The sequence below is a fragment of the Haliotis rubra genome, unplaced genomic scaffold, assembly GCF_003918875.1.
Source record: "Haliotis rubra isolate DU_JTF1 unplaced genomic scaffold, ASM391887v1 Scf90, whole genome shotgun sequence".
Taxonomy (NCBI): domain Eukaryota; kingdom Metazoa; phylum Mollusca; class Gastropoda; order Lepetellida; family Haliotidae; genus Haliotis; species Haliotis rubra.
The window spans coordinates 1,403,229-1,431,212 of NW_025767635.1; the positions used below are offsets into that span (position 1 = coordinate 1,403,229).

A 27,984-nucleotide genomic window follows, 5' to 3' on the forward strand; every position below is an offset into this window, starting at 1 on the left:
TTCATAATGCAGGTTTCCTATCGTGATTCACAGCAAGCTGCCAACCAGTCAAACCAAAACAATACATTTGAAACATTTATCACATTATGCATGATCAAATGAATTCCCATCCTGAACGGAAAAGGTTTTATTGTGACAGTTGTTACAGAGCTATGAGTGAACCTCATACAACATCATCAGTAACTCATCACTTACAGTATCTAACTAGTGTTTCAAGGACAGCTGTTGTCTGGCGACAGGTGCTTGCTGAACTGTGCATACACTGCACCAACAACAGACCTAGACTGGTGACAGGTGCTTGCTGAACTGTGCATACACTGCACCAACAACAGACCTAGACTGGTGACAGGTGCTTGCTGAACTGTGCATACACTGCACCAACAACAGACCTAGACTGGTGACAGGTGCTTGCTGAACTGTGCATACACTGCACCAACAACAGACCTAGACTGGTGACAGGTGCTTGCTGAGCTGTGCATACACTGCATGAACAATACAACAGAGGTAGCAGGTGTAGGGGCTATGTCAGCAAAGAAGCATCATCAAGCAATCCGCTTCAATACAATGTGAGGAATAATTAGCTGCCAGAGAGTTGCCCCCATGATGCAGATCTACACCAAAACCTCATAAAACCATATTCCATTACTAATCTGTCAAATCTGCTGCCAGTCATTCTCCCCTCCCACCCCACCTGCCTCTCCCCTCACCTGCCTCGCACCCTCCCCTCCCATGACCGTACTCACCAGCCTCTCTCACAACACATGGCAAGATATACACGTTTCTCGTCTGCCTTATGTTAATTTCATTATGAGCACTGATTCAAACACAAACTAACATTCCCTCACCTATAGACTGTGTGGAAATACCAACATCACACTGAAGATCACAGTTGTCTCCGAGACTGCACTCATTCAAAGTGGCACCTCTCACTCCGGTTTGAGACACAAAGCCTGTCCGACATCTTCATGGTAGGCATTGCTAAGCACTTGTTATTACATTTATCATCTGTCCAGTCTTGCTCCCATGGTTTACACTGACCAGATTATGCTTGTACGTTTGGCACTATCACAAATAACTCTATCACTACGTGGAACTGGCAGATTTCTCAACACCAGCAGTGGCTTATGTCTCACTAACAGACTGAAATATTCCACCAGCGACACACATGTCACAGCACTGCAGATTCCACACATGGTAACAATGGGATTTAGACCCACAGTACTTCGTATTTCATGTTTAAGTTTTAAATTGATCCATGCCCATATCCAGAGCTTCCATGTTTAAGTTCAGTCCATGCTGTAGGAATATATAGTTTCTGTTGACAGTGGTCCCTTATAAGCTACTGAGAGGAGCAGAGCTGTTGCGCATGACACTGACACAGCCAGTTGATCCTACTCTGTAATGACAGGAGTGTGCACAACCTTACAACTGTGGAGGGGGGTGCTGTCAGTTGAGAACGTCACATACCAACCATCACTGAAGGAGATTCAGAAGAAGATATCTTCTCATCTGCCAGACACCAGCTGATGACAGTAGACAAACCATCATTGAGACAATATCAGTCAGAATTAGGCTACAGGAGACACACTTACCTCCCTTGTTTAAGGCATTATATATCAGAGATTTGTTTTTTACAGTACAAGCATAATGATTGGAAAATGACAAAGCAAAGTATTCTTTTCTCTCTAAATAATCATAAAAATATTTCCTAAAGCACCATGTAATCTGACACTCCCTATTTAAACTTCTGAAAGTGAAAACCCAAATGGTTGGTGAATGGTGGTTGACAGAAAAGACATCTTCTTCCTCGACCTGCCTCCAAATGACCTATCACAATACCAGCTTTACATCTAAATATATGGCTGACTAGATCATTTGGAACAAAAAATATAGTTGGCCCCTGTTTCCCCCCCAACAAAACTTTGTCCAAGAACATGAGCATAGATTGGCCTTCTTCCAGTACATCTGAGGTAAGGGGAGACAACCCTTGTTCTCCCCACTGCACATCACAATGGCAGCAATAGTTCTCATGAGAGTTCCTAGTTCTCACGACGGGATCTCTTCTTTTTACTTTTGGGAACTGCTTCCCAAGAATCTGTAAAAGAAAAGGAAAAGATTGCCATGAATTAGCAAGGCAGCATAATTATTGGTGGAAATATCACAGGTCCTACACCATGTGAACAGTGGATCCATGGCTAAAGACTGCAAGTGCCTTTGAACAATCTATGCACTAGTTTAAGGTTTATCAGCTGTTCTGTTCAAAGATATAGTTTGTGTTAAATCAACTAAGTCAGCAGACCCCTGGTAGTGATTACTGACTGACAGAGAGCTCAAAAACTGTTCAACAGATTCTTGACACTCCAGGGTAGCTGGACTCTCACTTGACTTTTGTAGACTGCTTTCATGGACCTACTTCCCCATTCTCCAGCAACCATCGAAAGCCATTGTCTTACCTCCAGTTCCACCCATCTCATCAAATGTGACAGGTTTCGATGCCTCTGCTTTGGCTGCATCACCACCAGCAGCACCTCCCAAGTCAGCCTTGGCACCCGTGGGTGCATCTGCATCAACAACACACATACATGTAGCCTCAGTGTAGCTGGGGTGGAAAGCAACATTCACAAATATTCAAGCAGTAACACAGCTCCCTAATAAATTGTGTCTGTACTAAACAATCCAATAATTATTATTGGGAACATCAACTACGTCATGAGTCTGCCCATCAAATTCCTTTAGTCACCAATGACTGGCCTATTCTGACCAGGATGTTATGACCAGCAGAGATTGTTGGGGGCCTATTCTGACAAGGAATGCCCACAGTGTGACCAGCAGAGATTGTTGGGGGCCTATTCTGACAAGGAATGCCCACGGTAGGACCAGCAGAGATTGTTGGAGGCCTATTCTGACCAGGAATGCCCACGGTATGACCAGCAGAGATTGTTGGAGGCCTATTCTGACCACGAATGCCAATGGTTTGACCAGCAGAGATTGTTTGGGGCCTATTCTGACCAGGATGTTATGACCAGCAGAGATTGTTGGGGGCCTATTCTGACCAGGGCGATGTTATGACCAGCAGAGATTGTTGGAGGCCTATTCTGACCAGGATGTTATCACCAGCAGAGATTGTTGGGGGCCTATTCTGACCAGGATGTTATCACCAGCAGAGATTGTTGGGGGCCTATTCTGACCAGGATGTTATCACCAGCAGAGATTGTTGGGGGCCTATTCTGACCAGGAATGCCAACGGTATGACCAGCAGAGATTGTTGGAGGCCTATTCTGACCACGAATGCCCACGGTATGACCAGCAGAGATTGTTGGAGGCCTATTCTGACCACGAATGCCAATGGTATGATCAGCAGAGATTGTTTGGGGCCTATTCTGACCAGGATGTTATCACCAGCAGAGATTGTTGGAGGCCTATTCTGACCAGGAATGCCAACGGTATGACCAGCAGAGATTGTTGGAGGCCTATTCTGACCACGAATGCCAATGGTTTGACCAGCAGAGATTGTTTGGGGCCTATTCTGACCAGGATGTTATCACCAGCAGAGATTGTTGGGGGCCTATTCTGACCAGGAATGCCAACGGTATGACCAGCAGAGATTGTTGGAGGCCTATTCTGACCATGACCAGCAGAGATGCCAATGGTTTGACCAATGGTTTGACCAGCAGAGATTGTTTGGGGCCTATTCTGACCAGGATGTTATGACCAGCAGAGATTGTTGGGGGCCTATTCTGACCAGGGCGATGTTATGACCAGCAGAGATTGTTGGGGGCCTATTCTGAAAAGGAATGCCCACAGTGTGACCAGCAGAGATTGTTGGGGGCCTATTCTGACAAGGAATGCCCACAGTGTGACCAGCAGAGATTGTTGGGGGCCTATTCTGACAAGGAATGCCCACGGTAGGACCAGCAGAGATTGTTGGGGGCCTATTCTGACCAGGATGTTATCACCAGCAGAGATTGTTGGGGGCCTATTCTGACAAGGAATGCCAACGGTATGACCAGCAGAGATTGTTGGAGGCCTATTCTGACCACGAATGCCAATGGTTTGACCAGCAGAGATTGTTTGGGGCCTATTCTGACCAGGATGTTATCACCAGCAGAGATTGTTGGAGGCCTATTCTGACCAGGATGTTATCACCAGCAGAGATTGTTGGGGGCCTATTCTGACAAGGAATGCCAACGGTATGACCAGCAGAGATTGTTGGAGGCCTATTCTGACCTCGAATGCCAATGGTTTGACCAGCAGAGATTGTTGGGGGCCTATTCTGACCAGGATGTTATGACCAGCAGAGATTGTTGGGGGCCTATTCTGACCAGGGCGATGTTATCACCAGCAGAGATTGTTGGGGGCCTATTCTGACCAGGATGTTATGACCAGCAGAGATTGTTGGGGGCCTATTCTGACCAGGATGTTGTGAACAGCAGAGATTGTTGGGGGCCTATTCTGACCAGGATGTTATCACCAGCAGAGATTGTTGGGGGCCTATTCTGACCAGGATGTTACCACCAGCAGAGATTGTTGGGGGCCTATTCTGACCAGGATGTTATGACCAGCAGAGATTGTTGGGGGCCTATTCTGACCAGGATGTTATCACCAGCAGAGATTGTTGGGGGCCTATTCTGACCAGGATGTTATCACCAGCAGAGATTGTTGGGGGCCTATTCTGACCACGAATGCCAATGGTTTGACCAGCAGAGATTGTTTGGGGCCTATTCTGACCAGGATGTTATGACCAGCAGAGATTGTTGGGGGCCTATTCTGACCAGGATGTTATCACCAGCAGAGATTGTTGGGGGCCTATTCTGACCAGGATGTTATCACCAGCAGAGATTGTTGGAGGCCTATTCTGACCAGGATGTTATCACCAGCAGAGATTGTTGGGGGCCTATTCTGACCAGGATGTTATGACCAGCAGAGATTGTTGGGGGCCTATTCTGACCAGGATGTTATCACCAGCAGAGATTGTTGGGGGCCTATTCTTACCAGGATGTTATCACCAGCAGAGATTGTTGGAGGCCTATTCTGACCAGGATGTTATCACCAGCAGAGATTGTTGGGGGCCTATTCAGACCAGGATGTTATCACCAGCAGAGATTGTTGGGGGCCTATTCTGACCAGGAATGCCAACGGTATGACCAGCAGAGATTGTTGGAGGCCTATTCTGACCACGAATGCCAATGGTTTGACCAGCAGAGATTGTTTGGGGCCTATTCTGACCAGGATGTTATCACCAGCAGAGATTGTTGGGGGCCTATTCTGACCAGGATGTTATCACCAGCAGAGATTGTTGGAGGCCTATTCTGACCAGGATGTTATCACCAGCAGAGATTGTTGGGGGCCTATTCTGACCAGGATGTTATGACCAGCAGAGATTGTTGGGGGCCTATTCTGACCAGGATGTTATGACCAGCAGAGATTGTTGGAGGCCTATTCTGACCAGGATGTTATCACCAGCAGAGATTGTTGGGGCCTATTCTGACCAGGATGTTATCACCAGCAGAGATTGTTGGGGGCCTATTCTGACCAGGATGTTATCACCAGCAGAGATTGTTGGGGGCCTATTCTGACCAGGATGTTATCACCAGCAGAGATTGTTGGGGGCCTATTCTGACCAGGATGTTATCACCAGCAGAGATTGTTGGGGGCCTATTCTGACCAGGATGTTATCACCAGCAGAGATTGTTGGGGGCCTATTCTGACCAGGATGTTATCACCAGCAGAGATTGTTGGGGGCCTATTCTGAACAGGATGTTATGACCAGCAGAGATTGTTGGGGGCCTATTCTGACCAGGATGTTATCACCAGCAGAGATTGTTGGGGCCTATTCTGACCAGGATGTTATCACCAGCAGAGATTGTTGGAGGCCTATTCTGACCAGGATGTTATCACCAGCAGAGATTGTTGGGGCCTATTCTGACCAGGACCAGGATGCCTATTTATGACCAGCAGAGATTGTTGGGGGCCTATTCTGACCAGGATGTTATCACCAGCAGAGATTGTTGGGGGCCTATTCTGACCAGGATGTTATGACCAGCAGAGATTGTTGGGGGCCTATTCTGACCAGGATGTTATGACCAGCAGAGATTGTTGGGGCCTATTCTGACCAGGATGTTATGACCAGCAGAGATTGTTGGGGGCCTATTCAGGATGACCCACTGACCAATGCCATGGTATGACCAGCAGAGATTGTTGGAGGCCTATTCTGACCAGGAATGCCAATGGTTTGACCAGCAGAGATTGTTTGGGGCCTATTCTGACCAGGATGTTATCACCAGCAGAGATTGTTGGGGGCCTATTCTGACCAGGATGTTATCACCAGCAGAGATTGTTGGGGCCTATTCTGACCAGGATGTTATCACCAGCAGAGATTGTTGGGGGCCTATTCTGACAAGGAATGATGTTATCACCAGCGCCTATTCTGACCAGGATGTATTGTTGGGGACCAGCAGAGATTGTTGGAGGCCTATTCTGACCAGGATGCCAATGGTTTGAGCAGAGATTGTTGGAGGCCTATTCTGACCAGGATGTTATGACCAGCAGAGATTGTTGGGGCCTATTCTGACCAGGATGTTATCACCAGCAGAGATTGTTGGGGGCCTATTCTGACCAGGAATGCCAACAGAGGGTGTTGAGGGGCCCGGTATGACCAGCAGAGATTGTTGGAGGCCTATTCTGACCACGAATGCCAATGGTTTGACCAGCAGAGATTGTTTGGGGCCTATTCTGACCAGGAATGCCAACGGTATGATCAGCAGAGATTGTTGGAGGCCTATTCTGACCACGAATGCCAATGGTTTGACCAGCAGAGATTGTTTGGGGCCTATTCTGACCAGGATGTTATGACCAGCAGAGATTGTTGGGGCCTATTCTGACCAGGAATGCCAACGGTATGACCAGCAGAGATTGTTGGAGGCCTATTCTGACCACGAATGCCAATGGTTTGACCAGCAGAGATTGTTTGGGGCCTATTCTGACCAGGATGTTATGACCAGCAGAGATTGTTGGGGGCCTATTCTGACCAGGGCGATGTTACCACCAGCAGAGATTGTTGGGGGCCTATTCTGACCAGGATGTTATGACCAGCAGAGATTGTTGGGGGCCTATTCTGACAAGGAATGCCCACAGTGTGACCAGCAGAGATTGTTGGAGGCCTATTCTGACAAGGAATGCCCACGGTAGGACCAGCAGAGATTGTTGGAGGCCTATTCATTACATGACTGACCACAACATATATATGTAATCACTGCTGCCAACTATCTGGGGATACGAGATGCCAGATCCCACCTATCACGCTGCTGTATGACACTACTGAGGTAAGGTATTCAATGATATTATCTAACAATACTTAACACCTTGTATCAATACTACTGCTGTGTGTTAAGTTAGGAACTAGCCACTGCCACGTCATTAATCTGCATCCAGTAATAGGGAATAGCGGTTGAATGAAGTGATGTTTTCCTGCTTTGTGCATGAGCAGTTGCGTTTCCTGTGAGGATCCTGAGAGGGTTACCCTCACAACTATTAAGATATGTTAGCAGTGAAAAGGACATCTGTTGAAATTTTAAATAAAATCTATAGTGTGAATGACAACCAAACAGGAATTAGTGGCTATGATGTAACAGAGATAAGGTTTTAAAAGCAATTCTACTTGCTCACTAAATAACCTCCATCACCTTGGATGGGGACTACCTTGTGTAGACTCACCAGGGACTGATGAAGGCTCAGTACCTCTTGTTTTACTCTTCTCAGGCAGCTCTGCTATAGACTTTTTATCAGCTTTATTTTTTTCTGGTGAACCTTTATTTTCATTATTAACTTGTAAAACCTGAAAAACACACAGAAACAAACAAAACATGAGCGTATGTACATAACATCCAAGACTGGCAACACATTTCACCAGGATCCCAATGAGACAACACATTTCAACAGGATCCCAATGAGACAACTCATTTCAACAGGATCCCAATGAGACAACTCATTTCAACAGGATCACAATGAGACAACACATTTCAACAGGATCAAAATGAGTCAAGCTGTATTTCCCTGAAGCAGAATTACAGTCCACAAAACTACAAAAATTCAAATCCAGAACAAGACACAAATTGAGTAAGTGAATCTCTTAGATGAGGAAGTGACATAAACATGTTTCGATATAATGGTCTATTGTATAGTGCTCAGTACAACTGGAAGCACACAAGGAGTCAGCTCACCTTATCAGCTTTATCTGGTGACGGCTCTTTAGTTTTTTTCTTTTTAGGACTCTTTACTATTTTTGGCTCTTCTTGTGACACCTGTGGAGCGACCTTGACCTCAGGTTCCACTGGTTTGGGAATGTCCTGAACCTCGGACGACTTGCCCTCCGGAGCAGGACTGCCTTTTTTATTCTCTTTTTTAGATTTTGACTTTTTCTTTGGGCTTACATCTGTAAATTCCTGCAAATCATAACAACCATATCATACATTAAACCAATGTAGAGGATGAATATCATGTCATATTTATATGTGAAAAATATTGTAAATTTTATAATAAATTGTATATTTATATACTTATCCTATCTCACGGTATGCACCTCTCTTCTTCTTGTGTGGAAACGTGCTGTAGGCTAAGTTGAATCAAATCTTACTGGCCTCTGACCCGCCCTGACCTCTGCCCCCACTCCAACATCAGCACCTGTCAATCATCTCCGTAAGAGTGCAGCTCGCTCAGATGATCATGTGACTACCTGTGCCTGTCATTCTCTTCTTGGAGCTTCCAGTAATCTGTGATGTGGGGCAGGTCGGGTGGGTATCCATCGTGTGAGATAGGATAAGTATATAAATATACAATTTATTATAAAATTTACAAATTTTTAAACTTATCCTATCTCACGGTACGCACAATCCCACGGTTGGCAGGAGGGCCGCAGATTACCCCGTCAATACGTACAACTGGGAAGACGCATAACCCCAAGGAGGCCAGGAGAAAGCACCAACTCCCAATATGCAGACTCCAAACTTGAGATGGGTTTCTTGTAACCCCATGGCTTACACAGCACAAAAACTCTAGGGAGTGGGCGCTCCCGAATTAATGTGGTTTTCAGCTGCAACTTTTGACAAGCAAAAGGACGCAGTTTGGCAAGTAGGCCAAGCCGCCCCGCGATTTATCAGGTGACCCCAGTGAATTAAAGTCGAAGACCTTAATCTGGCTAGTCCCTGCTTTGAAACTACGAAGCAGTAGACAGACACACGCTAGAAGGCAGTGAAAGCTCGGTTGCTCAACTAGTTTAACGTTCAGTACCAATCTCCCTAACTTACCAAGGTGAGAAAGGACTTAGGAGCAGAACGCTTCGTAAACCATGTAGGTAAGCAACACTTTACTGACGTATTTGCTCGGAGAGTAGAGGTCAGTAAGCGGAGTGTCGATCATCTCTTCATGTAGCACAAGACTGGCCTCACAGTCTATTAAGTCATAACTTATGACAGTGCAGACACGCCCTATTCCCATAGGTGAGAATAATCTAATCCCAATGGAAAAAAGTACCAAGACATGGATTACATCGATATCTTTTATTATGTACAGAGCAACACCGACCAAAGAAGGATTGCTTTATCTGCGAACACGGGCCGATGACAATTGCTGCACCAGGACCAAGGGGCCGAATTGATGTAGACCTTCCACGTCTGTAACAGATAGGTCCCTCAGGTAGTGTGAAGCAAACACTGTATCGGATCTCCCAAAACAGCCCTCCATGATGGACTGCAGGGAACAATTTCTATGAAGAGCCATGGTGGAGGCAAGAGCTCGAGTCTCATGAGGCTCATGAGCCTTTGAGTTTTCTGGAGGTTCGTAGATGTTGAAGGTACTCTGCCACCATCTGCGGGGAGGCCCTGCAATACGCTTCAAAATTCTTCCATTTGTCATCGTAGAGTGACCTCGTAGAAGTACGATGCCCTGTAGAAATGGCAGTAGCCACCCGTTTAGAATAGCCCTTCGCCGTTAACGACCGATGTAGATGCGCCAAGCGTGCAGATGGAGCGTCAACGGGGACCGATCGGGTCGAACGGGAAGTGGTATGGGATCTGGTTCGGCTAGGTCTTGAAGGTTTACGAACCAACTTCTGGCCGGCCAATAGGGCGTGACCAAAAGCAGAGTCATCCTCTGAGTTGCGCGCAGTTTCACTAATATGCGAGGAAGGAGGACCACTGGCGGAAACGCGTAAGCGTACAGGTCCTCCCACAGAATGGCTAGAGCATCGAGGTCCCAAGCCAGAGGGTCCGGAATCGGTGACACAAACCGAGGCAGCTGATCGTTGAATTGGGTGGCGAAGAGATCTACTGTCGGAGTTGTCAACGGAAGACAAAGGGTCTGGAACACCTGAGGATGTAATCTCCATTCCGTTGGAGAGGGATGACTCGGCCGGGACAGAGAATCTGCGATGACATTCTTCGCCCCCGGAATGTGGTTGGCTCTGGCTCGGACTAAGATGTTGAGAGAGTCCACCAGATCGAAGAACTGTTGGGTCCACTACAGCAGTTGAGTAGACCCCGTGGACCCCATCCTGTTGTTATGCCAAACCACCGCTGCGTTGTCCGATCGGATCATGAGGGAAGTTGCTCGTAGGAAATCCTGCCAGTGACTGATAGCAAGAATCACCGCCCTGAACTCCGGGACGTTGATGTGACAGGACGCGATCGTTGTGAGACCACAGCCCTGCCACTTGTTGATTGAGAAGATGAGCTCCCCACCCGTGTTGAGACGCGTCCACATACAGGTGGTGAGACGGAACAAACGGCCCTAAACAAACTCCGTCGCAAACATTCAATTCTTCCATCCACCACAGGAGATGGGGATGGAGCTCCAGAGGTAGAGTGATCAAGGCAACGGGATCTCCCACTCTGATGTAAGGCGCTAGAAAGAACTGCAAGGGACGAAGTTGTAGTTGACCCCTGAGGGTCAACGCCTGAGCCGACGTCAAGAGGCCCAGGAGCTCCTGCCAATGACGAAGCGTCCTGGGGTGCGCCAGTGCCAGAGAGACCAATCGCTGTATCTTGCAGAAACAATCCCTCGGGACAAAGAGTTTGTTGACCTCTGTGTTGAACACTGCTCCAATGAATTGAAGACGGCACATAGGGACTAGTTCCGATTCCTGCAGATTGATTAACCAGCCTAATTGGCAAAGAAGCTGTATCGCAAACTGCATGTGGCGAAGCAGAAGGGCATGATTGGTCTGCACCTGAATGCAGTGGTCGATGTAAGCCTCGAACACTATCCCCTTGCGGTGAAGGAAGCTGGTGATAGGCTTCGTGACCCGTGTGAATAGCCACGGGGCCGAAGAAATTCCAAATGGGAGGACACGTCACTGATAGTGGGTGCCCTCAAAGACAAACCGAAGGAACTTGCGATGAGCCGGGAAGATCGGGATGTGCAGGTACGCATCCTTGAGATCCAAACTGACCATGTAGTCTCATGGCTTGACAATGGTCTTGAGGAGTGCCACCGATACCATGCGAAAATGGGGTGGAGGCTGCAGAAACCTCTCGTTGAAGACCATGTTGAAGATTAACCTCAGTTTGTGCAAATCCTTCTTGGGGACCAGAAAGATTGGAGAATAAAACTCCGGGACGGTCGGAGCCTGACCCAGGGATTCGATCGCAAGTTTCTTGAGTAAGGTGTCTATTGTGGATCGAAGAACAGCCGTCTGCTGAGTGGGATATGTTCTGCGATCCGGAAGTAAAGTGAGAGGAGGATCCCCGATGATTGGCAGCTGAAACCCCTTGGATAACATGGAGAGGACGTAAGGGTCTCCCAAGATGATCCAGTTGAGAGCATAGGTCCCAAGCCGGCCGCCTACTGGGGAAGTCAGAAAGGGCATGACTGGAGGTAGAAGAACCCAGTCGTGTTCTAATGTCATCAAGTCACTGCTTGTCAGGTCTTTGCGAAGTGGTCTAGTCGGTAGTGGAAGCTGGTCATGAAGCAGTGAACGCCCGACGTTGATGGCTGGATCGTCCTCTGCCAAAGGATCCCTTTCCATGAAAGAAAGCAGTAGAACCCGCACGCAGGTCCTGATTGACAGGAACATAACTGGCTGGTCGTTGCCGCCGCAACGATTCCTCCATCTGCAAACGTTGGAATTTCAACAATTCCACTGACACTTGTAAATGAGCATCTTGACCAACATCCCCGACATCTCTAATCGCCCCGTTGAAAAGAGACCTGCCAGACCACGGCTGCCGAAAGAGATCAGTACGGAACCTATCCTCCCATGAGGATAAGTGCAAAGGCCCCCTGCGACGCACAGCTGGTACATACGAAAAGAAGGGAGCCAACTGATCCAGAATGGTCTGAAATTGCTCTTGCAATAAGACCATAGCCGCTCGAATATACGCTTGTTGATGGGACGTAGCATGTGAAACCGACATAGCCACCGCTTCGGTAGTCGTCAACACCATGTTGAGTGGCGCCATAATCTACCATCCAGATGCAAAAGCTCACGATCCTCCACCAGGAACGGCGAGTAGGCTTTCTGTTTAGTTCTCAGCAATGTAATATCATCATCCACCGGAGGGAAACCATGCACATGAGGTGATGCCAAATTGAAGTGAGGAGCCGCGAACCCATCCTTAACCTTCCTCAGGTTACCAAAAGCCTCATCCAGATATGCTGCCAACTGAGTAATACACAGTCGAGGCGTGAACGTGATGGAACCGAAATCACCTGGCTTCATATCAAAACAGGATAATAAATCCGCCGACGAACTACTACGCTGTAAACGGAGGCTATCGGCAATCCAGATGAGTAGTTGAGGTGTGTCAACAGCATCCACGCTACCATCCGACAGTGCCGTACCATCAGAAGAAGGAAATGGCGTCGTCGAACGATGAACCTCCTTTAAAAGTGGAACTGGATTGGTCGAAGGACCCGATGACTGAACAGCAGTGGAAGTTGCTGGCGCCTGATGCCGTAATGCTGACGCTTCCGCTAGCACAATGGCGTCAAAATCCACAGGTTGAAAAGTCGAAACCTCCGACACCGGATTCCAGGATACCGGTAAAATAGGTCTCACCACCGATCCCGTTGTAGGAGGAACCGACGAAACAGACGCAGACACTAAGGGATGACGAGGCACCTCACTGAGAGCCGACGTTTATCCAGCTGACTGAGACACACCCCCATGAGGCAACGATGAACCCGTAGGGTCCCTGGCATTGGAAGCAAAAGCTGAGCTGAGTGGACCCAGCCGAACTAGACACATGAGACATGAGTGCTGAACCCTGAGGAAGCGTCGAACCAAATGTCCCATGAGTCAACCTTGAAGCCAGTGAACTATGAGTAAGCGCCGAAGCACGAACCCCGTGAGTAAGCGCCGAACCAGGAGCCCCGGGAGCAAGCGTCGAACCAGGAATACTGTGAGTAAACGCCGAACCAAAGCCTCCATGAATAAGCGCCGAACTGGGAGCACCGGGATTAAGCGCTGAACCGGGAGCACCAGGATAAATCGCCGAACCGGGAACACCGGGAGCAAGCGCCTAACCAAAGCCACCATGAGTAAGCGCCGAATCGGGAACACCAGGAGCAAGCGCCGAACCAGAGGCAAACAAGAACACTCTGAATGACATCATGGGATCGGTAAAAAGCGGCGCTCTACCAACAGGTAACTGTCCTGATGTAAGCGGTGCTGGAGCAGCAAACGACGCACTAGAATAACGTGGTGGTCCATTACCCAACGGTACATGATAAGGGATAGATGTGGAAAAAGGCACTCTAGGAATCATTGACACACCTGTCAACCCCACCGGAGGATGAGAGAGCGCCGCACCGAAACCATCCACTGCACCCGAAGCAATTGACACATTCGACACAAGCCCCGAATGGGAAACAGGCGTAGAATCAACCACCGAAGTGGAAAGCGCCGCACTGCAAGGAAGCGTCATTTGAGATGTAATGCTAGTAATCACACCAAGTGCCGCACGAGAAACCCCCACCAAGTGCCGCACGAGAAACCCCCACCTCAGGAACAGAAGTGCACTGAGGAATAGGTATCACCGAGGAGGGACGGGGACTTCGAACGTCGGACTGCAGTTTTCTTACGGCATTCTGTCTTAGAAAAATTTAGACGCAGAAGGACCCTCAGATGGGTGACGACGATCCCTGTCTGACACGCATCTACAAGCTACCCGGTGATATTCAGAAAAAGCATCATCGTTGAGGTCTGCACAAAAAGTGCAACATTGAGACCACTCACAACGTCCTAAACAATCAACACATAAAGCATGTGGGTCTGCCGCCGAGAAGTTGCTGTTGCATTTATCGCAAAGTTTGCGCTTTTTAGCACTATTGCGATTCGATTTTCCCATTGTAGAAACACAATCAAACTTTCTTAGAGACAAGCACACGTCCACAAGACGTAGCGACAAGAAAGAGAATGACAGGCACAGGTAGTCACATGATCATCTGAGCGAGCTGCACGCTTACAGAGATGATTGACAGGTGCTGATGTCATGGTGGGGGCAAAGGTCAGGGCGGGTCAGAGGCCAGTAAGATTTGATTCAACTTCGTCTACAGCACGTTTCCACACATGGTCGTAGAAGAAGAGAGGTGCATACCGTGAGATAGAAGTTTAAAAAGTTTAAGGCATAAATGTCTCCCTATGGCGCAGGATAGATTTCAACACCACCAGCTAATGATAAGTCTTTTAAAATCTGATATTCCAGATCTGATCCATGCTGTTGCTGTATTTTTAATAAATGTGTTTGTAATTAGAAATGTGTAAACAGTCATCAAATTTCAATATGTACATTACGTGACAAATGTTAATATGTTATCTGCATTTGTACCAGGGGCCTTGAGCCTGAGGTACTGAAAATATAGTGTCTGTCTGTCTGTCTGTCTATTAAACCAACCAAAGGCTATACAGATCAGCCACAAGTGAACCTGACAGCAGTAAGTAATTACAGGAACATCCAAGCCAAACGTGGGCTTCACACACTATATGATGGCTCAGCTCTATAACCACTGGGACATCCCATCTACAGATAAAACACATTCTATATTTCATCAAGCGGATCAACTCCTGACTGACAAGCAGGGTTGTTACGACTCACTTGCATGTTTGGTGAATCAAACCATATTCCTCCATGAATTCATTTTCTTATTTGCAATCACTAGAATAAATATTTTGTGAATTTTTAAGAAGAGAGCTTTTTAACTTGAGATTCTTATGTATCAAAGGGAGATATGCCAAATGGAATATATCAGCACTCTTATACATTTCACCTGACAGTAATATGGTCAATGGTCATGTCATCACAAATTAACACTGAAGTAACACTTATAAAACAACGTAACTTTATGTATTATTTTATCATTTGACTGACTATACAGAACAAACATCATTAACTTTTCCTTTAAGAGCAAGTGTTGGAAAAGGCATGTATTGGAGACTGTTGAATAAACATGGTCATAGCTACACAAAAGTAAGAATAGATAACTGGTGATTAAATTTCAAGAAATAGTTTTCACCTACAAACAGGATTTTATTACAAATTTAGGGAACATGTATGCTCTGATGATTTTTTTGTTTGTGGTCATGTTATAGACGAGTACACAAATCAGCATTGACTGGTGGGCTGCCTTATACGTAGGGGCACTTTATACGCAGCTATATCCGGCAGTTTCAGGAGTTCTCTGTCCAGCCCACTTGTGTGGGACACCCAGTTATCCAGATATATAGCCAGTTATTCCGATATATAGCCAGTTATCCAGTAATATAGCCAGTTATTCAGTTATATACCCAGTTATCCAGTTATATAGCCAGTTATCCAGTTATATAGCCAGTTATCCAGTTATATAACCAGTTATCCAGTTATATAACCAGATATATAGCCAGTTATCCAGATATATAGCCTTCCAATCAAAGCCAGAGATGAAGCAGGTCGTACATCACATCGCTGAAATCCTCAAGGACATGTATGGAGCTGACAAACCAAGAATAACACCCAGAACCAAGCATGGATTCAGACTGATGATCAGCATATTCTGTTCTGACAGAAGAGTTGCACAGCAACTTGTAGCACCTCCAACCAACAGACAACTTCTGTCCTCAGTCAAGTTATAATCAATGTACATTCAACTGTAAAACATTAGAAATCTTACAGCTTCTTTTGGTACAGTCTTTGGCGGAGGGGGAGGCTCCACAGGCTTGTCTTGTTTTGGTGCTGGAACAGACTGCGGAGCTGCTGCCTTGGACTCGGCAACCTTCACTGGCTCATCACTGTCCTTCTCGTTCTGTAACAGTGAGCAACACCCCTCTATGTCATGAGAGTGAATGATTTCAATAAAATATGAGGTTACTTTTATGAGAAAAACATGCAAAATTTCAGAGAAGAAATGTCTTTCCGGTGTTATTCTGCACTTTGAGAGATTCTCTCAGAATAATCAAACAGGGCTAAAACATTAGACATTGTAAACAAACAGAACATACCTGTCGAACAGCACGATGAACTGTATTAATTTCCTAACATTATGAACAAAAACACCCAAGTACAGACCATGGGTAATGACTGATAGGTGACATACCTTTGGCGACTTCTTCTTTTTAGCTGGCCGCTGACCTTTAGGGCTGACCTCAGTCTCAGTCTGAATGACTGTAGTTTCTTGTTTCACAGGTGCTGGTTTGTCTTCCGATGTACTGGTCTTACTACGCTCGTCAGAACTGTTGTCGGCTTTGTCATCTTTGCTGCCTTTCTGCTTTTTCACTTTGCGTGAGGTCTTGGTAACCCATCCATCAGCTGTTGACGACAGACACAGGATGACTAGCGAGACCAGTATAATGTTGCAACAATGTAAATATATCCCAATACGTCCCCTGTTTCCCAGGGCCTGTTATAATACAGACTCCCTGGCTGTATGTAACTTGTCCTAGGTCAAAAGTATGTCAGCCAGTTAGCATGCATAGGTTTACTTGACTACCATGGAAGTTCTATGGTTTTTGGTGGTTCTTTCCTTATATATACACATTTTTTCTCATTAAAAAATAATTTGAAGAGGATTAATTTCAGTTGTCAATCAAACATGATTTCAAAGGGCCAAAATCAATCAAACACAGACAACTTGGCAATGAACTAGTTGCCGTCCAGCAGCAAAGACACACCGCAAATAGGATGAGTGAAGAAGGATGAGTGAGCATGGTCAGCATGGCAGGGGATACCATATATAGTAGGGGTGTCGCGATGCATCGATACATTTTTACTGACGATACGATACGCGATACATGCTTGCGTGTATCGATTCCTATTTTAAAACTTTATCGATTCAAATTTTTATGCTATATCATCTCCGTCAAAGTCTTGATAGTAAAATTATACCAGACCGCTCCGATAAATAGATGTCGCTAGCTTTACTTAAAAAATAGGTTGGAAACTAACAGCTTTTGTGATTGGCTAGACGATTTTGATGGACCAATCAGCGAACGCGTACGTTGCCGGTAAGGTAATGCTATGAAAAGGCGTGATAATTATGTATCGTGATACGTATCGTATCGTGACCTTAAAATCGTGATACGTATCGTATCGTGAGATTGGTGTATCGTGACACCCCTAATATATAGGCTTCACACATTGTACCCATGTAGGGAATCAAACCCTGGTCTTCACTGAGACGAGCGAACGCTTTAACCAGTAGGCTGTCCCACTGCCCCTGATCTGACACTGAAATTGTCCACACAAAACATAAATCTGGCACACTTACCATCATCTTCTACTACTGGCTTGGATTTGACCTTTGCTTCCTCTTTGGCTGCTGGTTTTTTGGCCTGCTGGAAAACAACATGCAGGTGTCATTATATCTCTGTACACAGGTGTCATTATATCTCTGTACACAGGTGTCATTATATCTATGTACACAGGTGTCATTATATCTGTATACAGGTGTCATATCTCTGTACACAGGTGTCATATCTCAGTACACAGGTGTCCTAGGGGAGCAGGGAATTATTTAGACCTATAGTGAGTGGTACTTAGTGTAGTGCTGACTGCTGCATAATTAGTGGTACTTAGTGTAGTGCTGACTGCTGCACAGTTAGTGGTACTTTGTGTAGTGCTGACTGCAGCACAGTTAGTGGTACTTAGTGTAGTGCTGACTGCTGCACAGTTAGTGGTACTTAGTGTAGTGCTGACTGGTACAGTTAGTGGTGTAGTGCTGACTGCTGCACAGTTAGTGGTACTTAGTGTAGTGCTGACTGCTGCACAGTTAGTGGTACTTAGTGTAGTGCTGACTGCTGCACAGTTAGTGGTACTTAGTGTAGTGCTGACTGCTGCACAGTTAGTGGTACTTAGTGTAGTGCTGACTGCTGCACAGTTAGTAGTACTTAGTGTAGTGCTGACTGCTGCACAGTTAGTAGTAGTAGTGTAGTGTAGTGCTGACTGCTTGTGTAGTGCTGACTGCTGCATAGTAAGTAGTACTTAGTGTAGTGCTGACTGCTGCACAGTTAGTAGTACTTAGTGTAGTGCTGACTGCTGCACAGTTAGTAGTACTTAGTGTAGTGCTGACTGCTGCACAGTTAGTAGTACTTAGTGTAGTGCTGATAGTTGCATACTTAGTAGTACTTAGTGTAGTGCTGACTGCTGCATAGTTAGTAGTACTTAGTGTAATGCTGACTGCTGCATTGAATAACTTGACAGTGAGTGAGTGAGTGAGTTTGGTTTTATGCCGCTTTTAGCAATATTCCTGCAATTTTACGGCGGGGAACAAAAGTAATAAGCTTCACACATTGTACCCATGTGGGGAATTGAACCCTGGTCTTCAGCGTGACAAGCGAACACTTTAACCACTAGGCTACCCCAACGCCCCGAATAACTTGCTAGCTAATTTTGATTAGATAGCTCAGATTAAGGCACAGAAAATAATTCCCCAGGCATGAAGTAGGGCAAAAGTGGAGAGAGTGACTAGTGAACTGACTCAGTCACGGTTCCAGTGCGTTCAGAGCAAGGGTGCTCAAGGTGAGATGTTTAAAACTATATTTCTGAGGAAAATGAAGAGATAAGTGGTCCATCTGAGTCAGGATAAGGGAAATTAATGTTATTACTCCGTTTGAATGACTTGCATTTCACTGGGTAATATGTAGGGCTGATCATTGGCAAATATACCGTATTGCAATATACTGCAAAACAAGGTATCTGCTTTGCAATATATTGGGAGCTGAAGTATGTGACATTGACTGACACTGACTGTATGTACATAGATCCAATTTTCTACATAATAAAAGCTGAAAATAATGTTAACAACTATCTCTAAATCAGGTTGAATAGTTTGAGTTTTCCTTTCTTTTTGAAACAATTGATATTAACTTATACCACATACCAGACAATTGGAGTTGAAAACACATCTCACATCTGTCTCATTCATCCTCACCTTTTTATCAGTCTTGTCGGACTTGGGAGATTTGGCCTCAGGTGTCTTTGACTTGCTCGTGTTGCTTGAGCTTGACTGTTTGGCGGACACTTTGGGAGATGCAGATTTTGATGAGGCAGTGTTCTCATCAGCAATACCAATCGCAACATGGCCATTGGCAGAACTCTTCACCTGGGAGATTAATACCAATACAATCAATTTTTTCACCAACTCTTTGACATGTTTAGAGATATTATTTTCTAAAATGAGACAACACCATGTCTGATATAAAATCATTTTAGTAAAACTAATCATTTGTATACAGTGAATCAGTCGATCAAAACTTTATATACACTAAACTATATCTTGTACAACTGTCGCCATCAAAACACATGCCACAGTAACATGTCTGTAGCACAACAAGTTAAAACCTATAGTCTGTCTCCACAAAGCAATCTTGTTATTATGAATAATATACACAGAATATAACTGCTGATATGACAACATATGATATCTAACAAATGATATCAGGTTGTCTATCCTAATGGCATCTACCCCAAATGACATCTACCCTAATGATGTCTACCTTCAGGTTGTCTACCCTAATGGCATCTATCCCTAATGGTATCTACCCCTAATGGTGCCTACCTTCAGGTTGTCTACCCTTAACAGTCTCTACCCTAATGGCATCTATCCCCAATGGTATCTACCCCTAATGGTGCCTACCTTCTGGTTGTCTACCCTAAAGGCATCTATCCCTAATGGTATCTACCCCTAATGGTGCCTACCTTCAGGTTGTCTACCCTTAACAGTATCTACCCTAATGGCATCTTCCCCTAATGGTGTCTACTTTCAGGTTGTCTCCACCATAACAGTGTCTACCTTCAGGTTGTCTACCCTTAACAGTATCTACCCTAATGGCATCTACCCCTAATGCTGTCTACCTCCAGGTTGTCTCCCCTATAACAGTGTCTACCTTCAGGTTGTCTACCCTAATGGTGTCTACCCCAAAAGGCATCTACCCAAATAGTGCCTTCCCTGATGGCATTTCCACTAATAGTGTTCAACCCCATCTTCTGCCAATGTTGTCTATCTTAATATTGTCTACCTTAACAGTTTTTTTTTTCTACCCCAATGGTGACTTTGCAAACCCTCAGTAAAGGAGACAGAATATGTACCAAAGAACTGAATGTGAAGGGTAGTGCTGGAACGTGTACAAATTTACTGTCAAGGTATTTGACTCCTATTACCCCATTGCTGAAGGTCTTGGGTTGGCTACTATTGTCTGCTTGGAAACTGTTTGACTGGAGCCCTGGCACAAGGTATTCAGATGCACACATGAAAGAACCTGGTAATGCATACATCTAAGTTGTCTAAATCATACATTTATTCAAACTATGTTAGATTGAAATCTTGGATGGTGAAAAAGAATGTGAACATTAGTGTCTTGAATTGTGGAGGAGCCATAGAGACAATCATGGTTACAACAAGTAAGTCAGCTGGGTCCTGTACTTCTGTGAGTACCTGGGCAGTCTTACTCCATACCCACCCAGTTATTCATACCAGCCCTAGTGGGAACAGCAATAGTCTTTGTACTATGGTGATCACCGGTCACCCTTGCTAGAGATGGTGCTAATGACCGGTGTCGGGAGGTAATAGGAACAGCCGGAAAAACAGCGAGTCTATGCCAGCCATTCTGTGAGTACACAACGCCTTATCTGGGGTCTACCTAAATCCTTAGGTTAGGACTATATTACCGCAGAGTGCGAGCCATAGCTAACTCCATTGGTGTTCCGCCGTAGTGGTGAACTAGTTTTCACTACAGTGACGCCGCGAACACCGTTCCTGGGTGGGAATTTCCGTTTTTCTACCTCGGGAGATCGCAGCGCAGTTTTCAGTTTTTCCGCTATTGGGGAGAGGCGTAGTCTGCGACATCACGTGTCGTAGGACTGTGTGTCAGCCAGCGTACTGCTGTTTAGGATATTTTTAAAGTTATTCCGGCGTTCTCGGAAGGTTAGCTTTGGGGAAATCTTCTACAAAATAGATTAATATAAGTTTTTTCAACTCCGGTCGGCTCACGTGCAGGTCACGTGGGTCGGCGCAACCGACTGGTGCTCCAGCCAACCTGGCTGGCATACCGTGCTATCTAACTTTCTAAGATTTTGTTAGGCTTCTAAAGTTATAAGGGGCCATTGAACATTCATCGTGTGCTGGACAAATTTTGGATGTTGTATGACTTTATTGATGTTATGCACTGTGTTACTCTTGTGAACTGTCTGCGCATGTCAAGAAGGAAGTGGCAGTGTTTACATTCGAGGGATGTGATATGTTGTTCTGGGAGTGCAAACGAACAGCGGATAGCCGTAAAACACTATTTCCATTGACGGGAGCTTGGACACTCATATTGTGTTTTATGGGGAAGGACTATTCACGGAAAGATTATTCACGGAAGGACTATTCACGGAAATATTAAAGCGTGAGTGCTAGAAACTGGACTTTATAGGCTATACACTATGGCTCAACAACCCATTTATGTAAATCTTTCAACCGCGAATGATTTGAAGGAGAGAGGACTTTCCCCAAGTCAAGTGAAATCATTGGTGACAATGAGGAAAACAGGATTTAATATTACCGCTGTGGACATACCGGACTTGGAAGAATTTAATCATGATGCAGATTTAGTGTCAACATTTGATTACACCCCAAGTGGGAAATTGAAGAACCGGATCCAACCCATCAAACAGGATAGTTTGGAAGATAACATAGAGCCAGAGGATACCACAGGTTCGGAAGGTTGGCACGCGGTGGGCGAGGACAATGAAGATATACAGATGCAGGCCAATGGGAGTAATACCCAACAGAGCTCAGGATTGGAATCGGCACGCGGAGCACACAGTTTCGGTTCACGGGATACCGGAATGGTAAACATGATGGACAGAATGATGCGGTCAATGGAGGACTTGAACAGAAGGAACGCAGGTTTTATGATGAGGACGGTGAGCGAAATGTCCATTAACAATGTAGAATTGTGTAAAAACACCTCCGCAGCAGTGAAAGTTAGCACTGAGGCAGTGGAGAGAGCAATTCACGGCTAGATAGCTTGGGACATCCTCTGACATCGCCGTATGGGTTCAGTCCATTATGGTCAGTGTCCCAGGGGTATGCCTTCGGATCCCCAGTTTCCTGGACGGACGTACACCGTGGACCAAACCCTATTGTGAGATGGGAGCAAGGTGGCGGAGGGATGGAGGGCTGGTTCCAGGGCGTAAAGCCGGAGCCGGCCACACCAGAGCAAGCGGCGGGATTGCATCATGAAGCCCCTGTGTGCAGGAAAACAAAACCTGGGGAGTGCAATGAAGGATATGACCCTATGAGTAAGATGCTGGATGAGAGAACTGCCAGGAGGTCCGCTTCCGAGTTACCGTCTGTGCATGCAGTGAGGGAGGAGTGGATCAGAATAAAGGAACTGGAGCGACTTGTTGCTAGATTTGACCATGAACCATGTATGACCGATGTCTATGCCAATGAGGAGCGTTTACAGGCAGTGACTGCTGCAATATCAGAAATGGAACTAGATGACTACTATGACATTGACACTGATGAAGAGCTGAGACTATGGAATTACCTGCTAGAGCTTCTTCACACTCGTTGCATGAATTTGGAGTTGACACTGAGCCTGCAGAAGATCTTCCAGGAGATGCTGTGCAACTTGGACTGGATGGAAGGGACCACAGCCTGGCTTACATCTGAGGGTGATGGTTGGCACCTGATGGAGGTGGAGGAGTTGCAGCAGCGACTATTGGAAGCCTGACATCCATGTAGTGGCAGAGAAGGTGGAAACTGTGAACAGTTCAGCCTCCCGTTTTACTGAAGCGACTTGTGGGACTTCTGTGACCCTGATGTGGGAAAAAGCTAATGCTTATTTTGGGGAATCGGCTTATGATGAACTGAAAAAACTTGTTGAGCAGAGAGCGATCTCGTGTGGAAGAGGATGCAGCTCTACAGGAACATGAAAGATGAGGAAGGATGGATCAGGGAGAAGAAACAACTTATGTCATCACTTGACTTTGGACTTAACCCACCAGTACTTCGCCTGCTGCTGAACAAGCATGACACGATGGAGGAGGAGATGAATGCCCGCCACAGCCATCTCCAGTCAGTACTACAAGTGGGAGACATCCTCGTTGCTGCAGGCAATTTCTGTGCTGACAAGATTCAGCAACACATCAATGAGGTCAAACAGCAGTGGCGCAGCCTGGTGGACCTAAGCTGATGAAACGAGCTTGAAAGAAAGCGACTGTTTGTTGCCATGGATTTCCACCCAGTTCGTTGATTCTGGCAAGGTGGCGCCTTGACACTTGGATGAAGGACACTTTACAACTAGGGTCCATGGAAGACGTGATTCAAGATGATGAGGCCAGTGTTCAATCAGCTTTGAAGCAGAAACATGGAGGAGGTGACTGAGGAGCTCAAGAGCTATCAGAATGTTATTGTGAACCTGCATAAGCAGGCCATCGGTCTGGGAGAGGAGTACTGTGAATGTCATTTGGTCAGGAGTCGATTGAATAATATTGACTATTGTTACCAGAGACTTCTGGAACTCGCTGAATGGCGGAAGCAGAGACTGGTTAATGCACTGTATCAGTACAAAGTCCTCATTGAGAGTGAAGGTGTGGAAACAATGATTGATGAGAGTGAACACACTCAGGATGATGCAGTCCTGGACCTCGGGGATAATGATGGTTCAGTAGACTTGGATGAGGGGGATGTTGTAGATTTTGAAGAAGTGAGGGAGGGTTTGACTGTCCCCGAAGTACCCTTTGTTCCTGCCCTTGCTACACCTACTACACCAGCAAATATCAAGACTGTTCCTCCGGCAGTCAAATCAACGCGTTCTGCAGCAGCTAAAGCGACACGATCACCCACCCACCAAAAGTGCTTTGGCAGCAAAGTCACAGGCGACACAGGGAGTTCCTGCTGGGAATGCTACTCGATCATCTTCACCTAAAGTAGCGGTATCAGCAAACACAGCAACAGAAAAAGGGAACATTCCTAAGCATCCGGTCACTCTGTTCGACCAAACAGATGATTCTTTTGAGGTGAGTCTTGATGACACTCAGATGAATGAGATTGTTGCGGACCAGAAGGAGAACGATGGAGAAAGAAAGACTGCTGACAGAGACACCTCAGCAACAACTGATGAGGTTGTGAGAGGTTGCGGAGAGAATATCAAAGCGAGAACAGGGGGCTTAAGCATGATAGCAGAAGGGGGTCTACCCCCCTGGCCACCAGATGGCGCCCTAGTGAGCTGTGGTAAGGAGGATGCAGATGGTGTTCTCCTCAGCAACACAGGTCTGAACGTTAAATGTTTGCCGCTGTGGATACCCGACGGTCACACCAGGGAGGGTGGTCAATCTCCCGTTTTGGAGATGGGGGCTTCGATAACAGGTAAGGCACGCCTCCAAATGGATGGAGAGACGAACCGGCAGGACGTGCTGGTGGCACAAATCAGCAATCAGCTCATCCTGGGACTTCACTTAGCCGACAGGCACTGCACAAACATTGATGTGCAACCAGGGACAGTTACCATTGGCGGGTGTGAGATCCCGGTAACGTTCAGGACCAGAGAGTCTGTTGTATGCCAAGGGGCCATTCCAAGGGCAGTGTCGTGTGGACCGCACACAGCTACCAGACTACCATGCCATGACCATGTTGACAGTCAAGAGTTGAACCAATCCCCGGTGGAGCCTGTTTCAGAAACCAGGCGGTGTGCATTAAGTTTGGGGAACCTACATCAAGGGCAATGCTCTGCTTTGGTGTACTTGATCAACACGGCTGACCCCTTAGTGAAGGTACACAAGGGTCAGCACATTGGCAATGCAGTTGAAGACAGACAGGGTGAGGAGACCAACAGCGTTATCTGTAGGGCCTCTTCCATTGCGAAGGTAGGGGAGGGTGTCCTACGGAAACTTCCATTGCTAGACATGCCCAACGAGATGGACATGTGTATTTTGGACACAGACGGCTCTGGCCTAGCTGTCAGGATTGAGCTACCCTTAGGGCAAGAGAGAGGGGCCAGTTGTGGTCGTTGCTCATTAACCCTAGAGCAGCGGGGGTATGGCCAAACTCACAAGAAGATGCTGGTGGATGTTCGCCTTCCAAGACAGTATTGCCACTACCTGTTGGGGCATTATTTTCTGATGCGGATGGACCACAACAGTTGGAGGTGGTCGCTTAATTTCGAATCGTCTGACAGACAGCTGGCCTGCTGGCCTGAGACACTGAGCCCTTATGACATGAAGGTTGAATATCGTCCAGGGACCAAAGAAATGGCCGATGAAGCAGACTGTGACAGCTGCCAGAGGTTGGTTGAGTTACACAAGCTCCCATGCGGGGGCTGTCAAAATGCTCGCCAACGAGGGGATCAGTTCCACAAGGACGTAGAGTACATCCTTCCATTAGCTGGCCGACCTTGGACAGTCAGGGGGGTAACAGGGGTGGAAGATAACAGCTACTTGGGAGAGATCCCTACCAGGTGGGACCCCGGTGGGATGAGCAAGAATCAGGCAGAAGATCAGGGGCATTCTCTTGAACAGAGTGACCCCAAATCCTACCCGGAGAAGATTCACACTGATCCCAAGTGTAGGACAGTTGTGGGATTGCACCCCAGAGTGGGCGCCAATCTGGTTGTGAGGCGTGCCCGCCTGCCGCTTCGCTCTTTGGCGGGGCGTCCTCTGCGTGGTGGGGCTAGACGACACCGCAGAGGCCAACGAGTGGAGAGGACAGGAAAAAGTTTTGAGGGAGCTGGCACCGAACATCCCGGCTGGGTGCCCGGTAGTGGTATGGGTTCGTGGGCCTGAGGGGGATGAGCTGGCTGGATCATCCCACACCCGGGTCATCCGGGTGTTGAAGGAATGCCTTCCCCAAGATAAACCCTTGGTAGTCCCCAACTTCACCAGAGAGGAGGGGACGGACCAGGAATGGTTGGAGGGGTTCTCACAATCTTGTTTCAGTTTCACCTCCCGGGTGGTGGAATTTCCCCAGGGCCAGATGGTGTGGTTAAGGGCGGTGCCAGAGGATAGGGTGCTGATGGGGACAGACTGTCCCGACACTGGGCCGGGAAGGTTGCACCCTGAACTCCAGTGTTGCTGTGCTATGTGACGCAAGTGGTAGCAAGAAAGAGGGACTTCTCTTGACCACAAACGTCAACGCGGCTCGGCTGTTCACTCTGGGGGACGCCGTGGGTCTCATCCAATGGTAGGGTGAGGCTCGTGTAATGCCTAATGTTTTCTGGGCTCCACCCAAGACGGGGGTGGGGTCTGTGTGCGCCAGTAGCAGCCAGTTGGCCCCACCTAATGGCTAGGTGGGGTTGGATGGCCTTTGGCAGGTCATCAGTGTCGCTCCGAAGTGGAGTGGGACTTTCCTAGAGACTGTAAAAGACTGCGGGTCTTACTTGATGGTACGAGTGGGACCTGAACCCTATATGATATGGACGATTGGTCCCACCGAGGATACGGTGGAATCCACACCAGAAAGCCGGAAGCTAGGTGCTTGCGGAATCAGGGTGACTGAGGGGAGGACCCCTTGGTGTGCCGCGCAGAAAGGATACCCCTCGGGAGACAGTTACGAGAAGACCCCTTGGCTGAGGACGGCATGGTGTACTTCCTATGGAGGGTGTACTTCCTGTGGAGGGGGCCTTTTAAAACGGGGAGGAATATGGTGATCACCGGTCACCCTTGCTAGAGATGGTGCTAATGACCGGTGTCGGGAGGTAATAGGAACAGCCGGAAAAACAGCGAGTCTATGCCAGCCATTCTGTGAGTACACAACGCCTTATCTGGGGTCTACCTAAATCCTTAGGTTAGGGCTATATTACCGCAGAGTGCGAGCCATAGCTAACTCCATAGGTGTTCCGCCGTAGTGGTGAACTAGTTTTCACTACAGTACCAAAAATAAAATCAACCTGTGGAACAATGACCAAGACCAACAATAAAACTATGATTAAAATCAGTATTTAGTTAAAACAAAAGGATCAAAGCACAAAAGCGATTAATTGAAACCATCACATGTCATTATCAAAGTAGAGTGTCATTTCACATATGAGATTTCTAACCTTTCCAAGCAGAAACAAATTCTGAAATATTTTTTCACATCTTGTAGCAGATGGGAGCCCCTCCCGTGTTAAGTCACAAGCCGTTTTGGGGGAAACGAGCGCGGTGTTGGTTATTGTGTTGCACTTGTCCATCAGTTGTATTCCAGTCGTTTTTCGTTTACCAACAACGTGTATCATTATATTTCAATACAAACAGTGTGTCATCAAACATACATACCTTGCTTCTCTTCGACCTCTTCTCTCGCTGCTTCTTGTCATCATCGAAGTCGAAGCTTGGTGGCTGCGCTGGCGACTTGAAACCGAACGCAAAAACAAGGAAAGCACAGAAAACAACGCCTAAAACTGGCAAAGCAACGTGGAGAGACACCACCTCCGTGACTTCCATTTCAAAACAATGTCATTTACTGCAAGATACTTGATAAAGACAGTAAAATATGGGACAACAGCAAAGTAAACCAATTTTCTATCACCACATGCTGACGTAGCTACTGCTGATC

General features: G+C 46.7%; 1 protein-coding gene and 1 long non-coding RNA gene across 3 annotated transcripts; one reads left to right on the forward strand and one right to left on the reverse strand.

The window, feature by feature from the left end:
- Positions 1–329, forward strand: LOC124263993. Its single transcript, XR_006895013.1, has 2 exons — positions 1–239; positions 295–329. It is a non-coding gene; the product is annotated as an uncharacterized LOC124263993 (long non-coding RNA).
- LOC124263983 (neurofilament heavy polypeptide-like) lies at positions 113–27,975 on the reverse strand. Of its 2 annotated transcripts, none has more exons than XM_046698714.1 (9): positions 27,705–27,975; positions 19,396–19,566; positions 17,734–17,797; positions 16,564–16,775; positions 16,141–16,272; positions 8,220–8,441; positions 7,714–7,834; positions 2,454–2,561; positions 113–2,095 (listed from the first exon to the last, which is right to left on the reverse strand). In XM_046698714.1, the coding sequence occupies exons 1-9, from the start codon at positions 27,870–27,872 to the stop codon at positions 2,040–2,042; spliced, it is 1,254 nt and encodes a 417-aa protein (XP_046554670.1). In that variant the 5' UTR covers positions 27,873–27,975; the 3' UTR covers positions 113–2,039. The 2 variants fall into 2 exon arrangements, with proteins under 2 accessions (XP_046554670.1, XP_046554669.1); XM_046698713.1 differs by having other exon boundaries at positions 17,734–17,800.
- Positions 27,976–27,984: the final 9 nt, after the last annotated feature.

What these genes read in the sequence shown, in the direction of transcription:
- LOC124263983 (XM_046698713.1), bottom strand. Translation starts at nt 27,872, where the DNA reads ATGGAAGTCACGGAGGTGGTGTCTCTCCACGTTGCTTTGCCAGTTTTA. An exon ending in AGAGGTCGAAGAGAAGCAAG is followed by an intron (nt 19,567 to 27,704) that starts GTATGTATGTTT and finishes TTAATCTCCCAG; the next exon opens with GTGAAGAGTTCTGCCAATGG. An exon ending in GCCAGTAGTAGAAGATGATG is followed by an intron (nt 16,776 to 17,733) that starts GTAAGTGTGCCA and finishes TGTCGTCAACAG; the next exon opens with CTGATGGATGGGTTACCAAG.